We start from the raw sequence: 10,285 nt of genomic DNA, 5'->3' as shown, positions 1-10,285 counted from the left end.
TTTTTTTTGAGTTGGGGGAGTAGAAATAGGGGCATAATGAGGTGGTAAGCAAAGGTTGTTTGAAATTTTTTTTTGTATAATTCTATTTGGTGATGTTTGGGTTGCGGAAAATACATACATCAGCTTTAAAAGGGTTAATTTTTTACCAGGTGAATTTTTTGTTGTGTGTTCCTGCCATTAGTTATCCAGCTAATGTTTAACGGAGAATGTTACTGTCAGGGATTCATCACAGTCACTTCAGTCACCATCCAGGATAATTACCCGATCACAGTCACCTGAGTTCTGATCACCCGCACCTGCTGTCACCAATCAAACCACTACAAATACACACACAGCACAGTCACTCACTGTCCGGTCTACCGTTCACTCCTACGAACTGCTCTGGACTCTCTCTGCCAAATTCTCCTAGAACGAATTACCTGCTGTTCCTCCCGCGATCCTCCAACGACTCCTTGGAAACTGTTCCACGATCTCCAACGTAACCGGCATCCGATCCTCACCATCAGAACTCAGATAAGCACCCTGGAACCATTCACTGTGTTGACACTCACCTGCCTTTAATTCACCTATTCCAGTCATCCCCTTACTCAGTCAGTAAACCATCCTGATTTGCACTTACCTGTTGTGTCTGGCCTTGCTTTGTGACAGTTACAGAATACCAGAACTTAACAAAATGCAAGAAAAGTACTTATCTTTAAAATTCCCACATTTGATTTGTACTTTAAGAGTTTAATGTGACAGCTTTTCACAAGTTACTTGCAAAAGTTTTGTCTAGTTTAATTACATTTTGTTTTATGTAAGGCACCAGAAATTTAGATGTTTAACTGAAAATCCTGAAACCTGACATGAAAATTCAGAATCAACCGTGGCTATTTTAGTTTTCCATTTAAAATAGACTGATAATAGACCATGTTCAGCAATGTTGTAAGTGTTTTGCTTACAATGTGTTGTGATTAAAACGTCTTTTATAAGGAAGGACACACGGCCATTGTGAGGTTTTTACTGAAATGTATTTGCCTGATGTGGGTAAAAGTTATGAAAAATGGGTGCAATTTGTTGTTAGACTACAACTTGTTGTCTACATGAGATAGCAAAGAGTAAAACAAATGATTTGGTCTTGGTAATATAAAATATAGGAAAATGTATTCAGTTTCAGTAGTATTCTAGTAAAGTACAAATTCCTCAAATTAATACTTAAGTAGAATATATCGGTGCAATTGCTCAAGTGTTTTACACCCATGTTACTTTTACAGTGAAACATAAACTGCAGTTAATGTGCAGGCCACTATGTGTCACCCTTGTTCCACTGGCTGTGTTAAAGTCGTGTCTCACCTCCTCCTCCTCCTCCTCCTCATCATGACCAGCCCCCCTCTCTCTGTTTTTGCTCTCTCTGATTCTCTCACCCTCTCCTTCCTATATATCTTGTAGAGAACGTCGGGCTCAGATGTGAAAAACCATCTAGAAATTTGTGGAGTATTGTATGCGGTTTTGAACTAGCTTTGATGATTTTTGACGGATGCAAAATGTCCAAAGCTTTTGGATTTATTGTCGCTATGGTTTTATCCTGAACATAGAAAGGGAGCTTTGGCTGTTTCCTTTTGTCTCTGGTGGCCCGAAACGGATCCTTTATTCAACTGAAATTAAACTCAATTTTTCATAAATTTTGATGGCAATTTTCAGGATTATTGGGGAGAATAAATAAGCAAACATGTTTATATCTACACAGAGGCATTTACAAGCCTGCTTCTCATTTGCTTTGACCTGTCAATTCTTGGAGGCTGTAACCGGACAGATTTTATACAGTGTGTCGGAGGAGGTGAAACAGGGAACCACAGTCGGTAATATAGCTAAAGACATTAACCTTTCAGTAAAAGATCTGCAATCCAGGGGCTTCCGTATTGTGTCAGGCTCTAAAAAGCAGTATTTTAGTGTAAATATAGAGACGGGCGCTTTGCAGGTGAGCGAAAGGATCGATCGAGAGGAGCTTTGCGCAGGCGCAATCTCGTGCTCCGTTAATCTGGAAGCCGTAGTGAGCAGTCCATTACAACTCTACCGGGTAAGAATAAACATTCTCGATATTAATGACAACTCTCCAGTGTTTCCAATTAGCTCTGTTGGGATTAATGTTAGTGAAAATAGATAATTTACTCCTTTATCAGTCGAACACCCCAAAATATTTTGGAGATGTTTGAAATTGAGGCGCAAAGTGGAGATGTCAGAATTAAGGGTGATACTGATTACGAGGAGAAGGCCGCGTTTGAAATCAGAGTTCAAGCCAACGATAAAGGTCCAGTGACTATGTCAGGTCATACTAAGCTTTTAATAGAGGTCCTAGACATTAATGATAACCCCCCAGATGTGACTGTAACATCATTTCTTAGCCCGGTAGAGGAAAACGCGGGAAAGGGAACAGTAATTGCCCTAATGATGGTATCAGATCCAGACTCGGGTAAAAACGGAGCAGTACGCGTTCGCCTTGCCAGCTCCAGTCCATTTAAATTACAGCCATCCTTTCAGAACTACTATTCATTAGCTTTAGATGGCGTGCTGGATCGGCAAAACGTTACAGAGTATAGCATCACAGTCATTGCTGAAGACGAAGGGTCACCGCCAATGTCCAGAGCTAAAGTAATACAAGTGCAGGTCTCTGATGTGAATGACAATGCGCCTCGCTTCCCAAATTCTGTAGTTTATGCATATCTGCGCGAAAACAGCAAATTGGGCTCCATTATATCCACAGTGAGGGCCTCTGATGCTGATATCATGGAAAATGCACAAATAACATACTCTTTACTGCAAAGCTCTGTCACTGGTAGTCCTGTTTCAGCGCTCTTTAAAGTAAACTCATTGACGGGAGAGATCGAGAGCATGAAGTCATTTAACTATGAAGATATAAAAACGTTTGAGTTTAAAGTTCAGGCCACAGACTCTGGTGTTCCTCCGCTCTGCAGTAACGTGACTGTAAATGTTTTTATCCTGGATGAGAATGACAACAGTCCCGGGATTCTCGCGCCCTATTCCGAGCTCGGTTCCGTTAACACAGAGAACATTCCCTATTCTGCTGATGCGGGCTACTTTGTGGCCAAGATCAGGGCTGTAGATGCAGATTCTGGTTACAATGCGCTGCTGTCTTACCACATCTCTGAACCCAAAGGAAACAATCTGTTCCGAATCGGAACCAGCAGCGGGGAGATCAGGACTAAGAGGAGAATGAGTGACAATGACCTGAAAACTCACCCGCTGGTCATTTTGGTTTGTGATAACGGAGAGCCCTCACTGTCAGCGACTGTGTCTATTGATGTTGTGGTTGTTGAAAGCGCAGATGAAGTCAAGACCACATTCAGACATGCGCCGATAAAGGAGGAGAGTTTCTCGGATTTAAATCTGTATTTGCTGATCGCCATTGTGTGCGTGTCCGTCATCTTTTTACTGAGTCTCATCAGTTTGCTAGCTGTAAAATGCCACAGGACAGACAGGAGTTTGGGCAGGTACAGCGCCCCGATGATCACCACACACCCTGACGGGAGCTGGTCTTACTCCAAATCTACTCAGCAGTATGACGTGTGTTTTAGCTCCGACACACTGAAGAGTGACGTAGTGGTTTTCCCTGCGCCATTTCCGCCTGCAGATGCAGAACTGATCAGTATTAATGGAGGAGACACTTTTACCAGAACACAAACACTTCCTAACAAAGAAAAGGTAAGAGATTGACTTATTTTCATTGCGATTCTTTGTTTTCGTTTTGTACAATTGGTGGGATTAGTGTTTCCTCTCATTGACTTGTTTTTATTGACAGTTACATTAGCAATTTCCGAGACTTAAAATGTTAAAAGTGGCTTTAAGGTTAATAGTGTTTTGCTGAAGTAAACAGACTTACTGGAATGACTTAATATATCACTATCGCACAATAAAACCAAATTGTCTTTTCTTTTGCAGAGCTGTCCGTGGTTCTGAACTAGTCGGTGTCTTTTTGATGAACATCGCTGCAACTACTTCTATTTTTCCTGTTACTAATACGAATTTATTAATTTGTTTGAAAATATTGCATTGTAACCAGAATTTTCAAACTTGCTTAAATGTGAAATGATAGCGATGCTGCACAAATGAATAATTGTAATACGCATACATTTTAATTTATGGTAATACTAATATATTAGTTTAATTATTTAGTTATATAAAGGCATACATTTAGTAATATAAGAGAATTGGATGCTATAGAAGATCATGTTGCTCATAGTGAAATCTAGTTAAGTCGTTTAAAAATATCTCGATATGAAAGATGAATACAGAACATGCAAATGCAAAATATATTGTTTTAATGACGAAAATGCCCCCATATCCTCTAATATGTTGGACACACCAAAAAAAAAAAACTATATATTTTCTTTTAGTATTAGTAAAAAAAATAAAAAAAAGACAAATATCTGCAATTTGATATGATGATCTGTTTGTGGTATTAGGGTTTTTGGTGGATATTAATTAATTAATCCGCGTGGTGTCACTATAGCCCGTTGAATTTCGAGCTGTCTCCAGTGTCTGGAAGCCCCTCCCGGTTTTAGTTGGGAGGAGATTTCACACGGCTTTGTTTCAGAGAGACTGGACGTTTAAGAGAGTGTCCGAAGGCCTCCTGTTTTCTCTTCGCTAAAATGGAATATTGTCTAATATTTCTTTATTCGCATTGATGAACTTGGAACACTATCTTTTATTTCGTGGATCACTGCACGGGATTCACTGGATGTAATAATGTTCTCGCCATACAGAAGGAAATCTATTGTGGCCTGTATTGTGCTCGTTGTTTTAGAGTGTTGTTGGGACGCGGTATCAGGGCAGCTCTCTTATTCTGTATCAGAGGAGGTGAATCCGGGAACATCAGTGGGAAATATCGCTAAGGATCTAAACCTTAATGTTCAGGAACTGGAATCGCGCATGTTTCAGATTGTCACGGGATCCAAGAAAAAATATTTCGAGGTAAATCTAAAAACTGGGTTTCTGTATGTGAGCGAAAGAATAGACAGAGAGGAGCTTTGTGCCAAAGCACCCAAATGTACAGTCAATGTAGAAGCGGTTATCAACAGTCCATTAAAGCTTTATCAGATAGAAATTAATATTGTGGATGTAAATGACAATGCCCCAACTTTTAGTGACAAAACTCAGTATTTAGACATCGCAGAGAACACTTCACCAGGCGTAAAATTCCCTCTTTCTTATGCGTCTGATGCGGATGTAGGAAAAAATACTGTGAACACATATAAACTAAGCCAAAATGAACATTTTTCTTTAGCTGTGCACAAAGGAGGAGAGCAGAGTGTCTCTGCCGAGCTAGTTCTACAAAAAGCGTTAGACCGAGAGAAACAGACTGTGATCCAGCTCACACTGACCGCTGCGGATGGAGGAAATCCACCGAGATCAGGCACATCTCAAATAATTATTAGAGTTTTAGATAATAATGATAATGCTCCTGAGTTCAGTCGCCCTTTATATAAAGCTAGTCTTGTTGAAAACTTGCCAATTGGTACCACTCTGATCATTTTAAACGCAACAGACAAAGATGAGGGTACCAATAGTGAGATCGTTTACTCGCTTAGAAAGACAGATCAAGATCACATTTTAGACATTTTTCAAATTGATCCGAATACTGGTGCCATCACAGTTAAAGGCAATATAGATTTCGAGGAGAACAATGCATTTGAGATCCGCGCACAGGCCAGTGATAAAGGACAGCCCAGCCTCCGATGTCCACGCACTGCAAAATCCTGGTGGAGGTGCTGGATATTAACGACAATGAGCCAGAGATAACCGTGACGTCACTCCTCAGTACAGTGAAAGAGGACGCCAGTTTTAGCACTGCTGTCGCTCTCGTGTCAATGATTGACAGGGACGGCGGCAAAAACGGTGTAGTTAATTGTGTTGTGTCTAACAAAGTGCCGTTTAAACTTGAGACGAATTACAAAAAATATTATTCTCTAGTGGTAGGGCTGTAGATGCAGATTCTGGTTACAATGCGCTGCTGTCTTACCACATCTCTGAACCCAAAGGAAACAATCTGTTCCGAATCGGAACCAGCAGCGGGGAGATCAGGACTAAGAGGAGAATGAGTGACAATGACCTGAAAACTCACCCGCTGGTCATTTTGGTTTGTGATAACGGAGAGCCCTCACTGTCAGCGACTGTGTCTATTGATGTTGTGGTTGTTGAAAGCGCAGATGAAGTCAAGACCACATTCAGACATGCGCCGATAAAGGAGGAGAGTTTCTCGGATTTAAATCTGTATTTGCTGATCGCCATTGTGTGCGTGTCCGTCATCTTTTTACTGAGTCTCATCAGTTTGCTAGCTGTAAAATGCCACAGGACAGACAGGAGTTTGGGCAGGTACAGCGCCCCGATGATCACCACACACCCTGACGGGAGCTGGTCTTACTCCAAATCTGCTCAGCAGTATGACGTGTGTTTTAGCTCGGACACACTGAAGAGTGACGTAGTGGTTTTCCCTGCGCCATTTCCGCCTGCTGATGCAGAACTGATCAGTATTAATGGAGGAGACACTTTTACCAGAACACAAACATTTCCTAATAAAGAAAAGGTAAGAGATTCAAGTATTTCCATTGCGATTCTTTTTTTTTTATTATTAGTGGGACTTCTGGTGTTTCCTTTCATTGTCCTGTTTTATTGACAGACAATTACATTAGTTTCTGAGACTTAAAATGTTAAAAGTGGCTTAATGGTTAATAGCTTTTTTTTTTTTTTTTTTGGCTGAAGTAAACAGACTTACAGGAATGGCTTAATATTATTATTTTTGCATAATACAAAATTTTCGCGCTGTTGTGGAGCTGTCCGTGGTTCTGAATTGGTCCTGGTCTTTTTGATGAACATCGCCGCAACTACTTGTTTCTCCTGTTACTATTATGTATGTATTTGTTTATTTATAAGTTTGTTTGTTTCAAAATAGTCTGCTTTGTATTTTCAAACTTTCTAAATGTGAAATGATGATAGCTACGCTGTACGAATGAGTAATTGTAATATGCATAATTTTAAATTAATTTACGATGATATTAATATATTTATTAGTCTCATAGTTTAGTTATATAAAGTAATCCTTGCTGTAATGTAAGGGAATTTGATACTATAGAACTGCATGTTGCTCATAGTGAAATCTAATCTAATCTAATTAAGTCTTTTAAAAATATCGGTGTAACTTTCTATGAAGCCCGTATTAATAATACATTATAAGCGTATTCTTAAGTGATTATAATGAATGCATAATGCATTATAAAAAACCTTCTAACATGTTGTATGATCTCATACATAATCATAACAACAATTATAATACATTGTAATACTTACAGTGGTGTGAAAACGTGTTGGCCCCCTTCCTGATTTTTTATTATTTTGTTTGTCACACTTTAATGTTTCAGATCATCAAACAAATTTAAAATATTTAAATTTGTTTGATGATCTGAAACATTAAAGTGTGACAAACATGCAAAAAAATAAGAAATCAGGAAGTGGGCCAACACTTTTTCACACCACCGTAAGCATCTGTGGTTATAACTTCTAAGAGTATGATTATTTAGAACACACAATTAATACCATATTAAATCCACTTAATTTATAATGGATTATCTCATATCGTGACATTGTTTATTTAAGATCTGCACAGTATCTTACTACATCTTGTGAGAGGTTAGGAGTATTTAAATGCTTTAGAATGTTTCCTGTGAGGTTAATGTTAATTTTGCTGTGAGCTAGAATCAGACCCGGTTCTTGACAGATATAGAAGGGTGGGCTGGCAGATATCTTGGGTGGGCTTTTTTTTTTGGTTGATATTGCAAGGGGAAAATGTCTAGATATTTATACTGTAGATATTGCTATATTAACTATAGTATATGTACACTGAAAAAAGCTTTAATGGGCAGCCTAGAACTAGAATATCATGCATTTTCAAAACAAAATAAACTTTTTTTCATTGTTGAATAGTAAAAAAAAAAAGACCAGACCACTATGGTAATGGTAAAGGAACTAAATAAATAAATTATGTAAATGGATTTAGTGGAATAAATTAAAAGAAGAGAAAAAAACAGTCAAAGAACAAGAATAAGATTTTTTGTAAAATAATCAATCTGAACTGCAAATAATATTTTTATTTTAAAATATGCACCCATTAAATTTTAGTTGTATTCCTAATATGGTGAAAACGCAAAACAGAAAAAATTCTATTGTCACAATAATTATGAATTACATGAATCACGTAAATGACAGCCCTACTCTCAATTCAAAACGGCGAAATGGTGTCACTATAGCCCGTTGAATTTCGAGCTGTCTCCAGTGTCTGGAAGCCCCTCCCGGTTTTAGTTGGGAGGAGATTTCACACGGCTTTGTTTCAGAGAGACTGGACGTTTAAGAGAGTGTACGAAGGCCTCCTGTTTTCTCTTCGCTAAAATGGAATATCGTCTAATATTTCTTTATTCGCATTGATGAACTTGGAACACTATCTTTTATTTCGTGGATCACTGCACGGGATTCACTGGATGTAATTATGTTCTCGCCATACAGAAGGAAATCTATTGTGGCCTGTATTGTGCTCGTTGTTTTAGAGTGTTGTTGGGACGCGGTATCAGGGCAGCTCTCTTATTCTGTATCAGAGGAGGTGAATCCGGGAACATCAGTGGGAAATATCGCTAAGGATCTAAACCTTAATGTTCAGGAACTGGAATCGCGCATGTTTCAGATTGTCACGGGATCCAAGAAAAAATATTTCGAGGTAAATCTAAAAACTGGGTTTCTGTATGTGAGCGAAAGAATAGACAGAGAGGAGCTTTGTGCCAAAGCACCCAAATGTACAGTCAATGTAGAAGCGGTTATCAACAGTCCATTAAAGCTTTATCAGATAGAAATTAATATTGTGGATGTAAATGACAATTCTCCGTCTTTCAGCGAGAAATCACAAACGCTAGAAATTGCTGAGACCACCACTTTGCCTGGTGTTAGATTTCCTCTCCATCACGCTACAGACGCAGATGTTGGGAAAAATTCAATAAATACTTACAAGCTTAGCACGAACGAGTATTTTTCTTTAGCTGTCCACAAAGGAGGGGAACAGAGTGTGTCTGCTGAATTAGTGCTGCAGAAAGCTTTAGATCGAGAGAAACAGCCTGTGATCCAGCTCACATTGACCGCTGTAGACGGAGGAACCCCATCTAAAACAGGCACATCTCTTATAATTATCAAAGTTTTAGATATTAATGATAATGCTCCTGCTTTCAGTAAGCCCTTGTATAAAGCAACCATTTTTGAAAATGTGGCTATTGGAACGACAATTGTGGCGTTAAATGCGACAGACTTTGATGAAGGTACTAATAGTGATATTGTTTATTCTATAATTAAAAGAGATCAGAATAAAATCCTGCAGATTTTTGAAATTGACCCGAATACTGGTGCCATCACAGTTAAAGGCAATATAGATTTCGAGGAGAACAACGCATTTGAGATCCGCGCACAGGCCAGTGATAAAGGGCAGCCTCCGAGTATGACGTGTGTTTTAGCTCGGACACACTGAAGAGTGACGTAGTGGTTTTCCCTGCGCCATTTCCGCCTGCTGATGCAGAACTGATCAGTATTAATGGAGGAGACACTTTTACCAGAACACAAACACTTCATAATAAAGAAAAGGTAAGGCTCGTTCCTTGAAGCGCAGATATTTGTGTGCAGTTTTTATATAGAATTTAGCATTTGCTCACGTTTTAGATTATAGGCTTAATAAACTGAAAGCTCGCTTCTAGAACTGGTTTTATTATTATTTCTAATGTCAACAATATATTATTTTTTTAACACGCGTGCAGATTTTCGCCATTAAAAAAAAAACCCCGATCAGCTGAATCTGCTTTTTATTTCGTGATGTTGAAGTTATTTCAAGAGCTCTCTAATGTTTTTTTTTCTGTAATAATAATAATAATAATTATTATTATTATTATCATTGCATCGTATGCTAAAATTACACTTTTCATTAACAGTATGTATTGTATTGTTATGTTTCTATTTGGCTATTATTCAGATTTGATCAATTGTATAGGCCTAACATATTTTCACAGTATCTTAGATTATCTGATGGCAATCAGTAGCATCTTATCTTCATGAATATCTGGTGAATTGTTTTCTACGTTATCTTTTTAAAATACGTGTAATTTTGAGATCAGAAAATGTTGGGTATTTTCAAGTATTGAGCATGATTGTCCACACGGTGTCAGTGGCAACCCATGTAAGTTTTCTTGTGTTTTTGTAAAGCTCCTCC

General features: G+C 38.5%; 2 protein-coding genes and 1 pseudogene across 2 annotated transcripts; all 3 read left to right on the top strand.

Annotated features, from left to right (window-relative positions):
* Positions 1-909: 909 nt before the first annotated feature.
* On the top strand, positions 910-3,711 carry LOC107655650 (protocadherin alpha-2-like). The gene is made up of 3 exons (XM_016443213.1): positions 910-924; positions 1,727-2,097; positions 2,160-3,711. The coding sequence occupies exons 1-3, from the start codon at positions 910-912 to the stop codon at positions 3,709-3,711; spliced, it is 1,938 nt and encodes a 645-aa protein (XP_016298699.1).
* A 750-nt stretch (positions 3,712-4,461) lies between these two features.
* LOC107655649 (protocadherin alpha-11-like) lies at positions 4,462-6,700 on the top strand (annotated as a pseudogene).
* A 1,833-nt stretch (positions 6,701-8,533) lies between these two features.
* Positions 8,534-9,553, top strand: LOC107655648 (protocadherin alpha-8-like). The gene has a single exon (XM_016443212.1). The coding sequence runs from the start codon at positions 8,534-8,536 to the stop codon at positions 9,551-9,553; it is 1,020 nt and encodes a 339-aa protein (XP_016298698.1).
* The last annotated feature ends 732 nt before the right edge of the window (positions 9,554-10,285 follow it).

Source organism: Sinocyclocheilus anshuiensis, unplaced genomic scaffold, assembly GCF_001515605.1.
Source record: "Sinocyclocheilus anshuiensis isolate Anshui unplaced genomic scaffold, SAMN03320099.WGS_v1.1 scaffold1008, whole genome shotgun sequence".
In the NCBI taxonomy this organism is placed as follows: Eukaryota; Metazoa; Chordata; class Actinopteri; order Cypriniformes; family Cyprinidae; genus Sinocyclocheilus; species Sinocyclocheilus anshuiensis.
This window is presented reverse-complemented; position numbering and strand designations above follow the sequence as displayed.

Bases quoted from the DNA above. Each gene is read 5' to 3' on its own strand.
- LOC107655650 (XM_016443213.1), top strand. The intron at 2,098-2,159 runs GTTTCCAATTAG...CTCCTTTATCAG, and splicing joins ATTAATGACAACTCTCCAGT to TCGAACACCCCAAAATATTT.
- LOC107655648 (XM_016443212.1), top strand. From the start codon at position 8,534: ATGTTCTCGCCATACAGAAGGAAATCTATTGTGGCCTGTATTGTGCTC.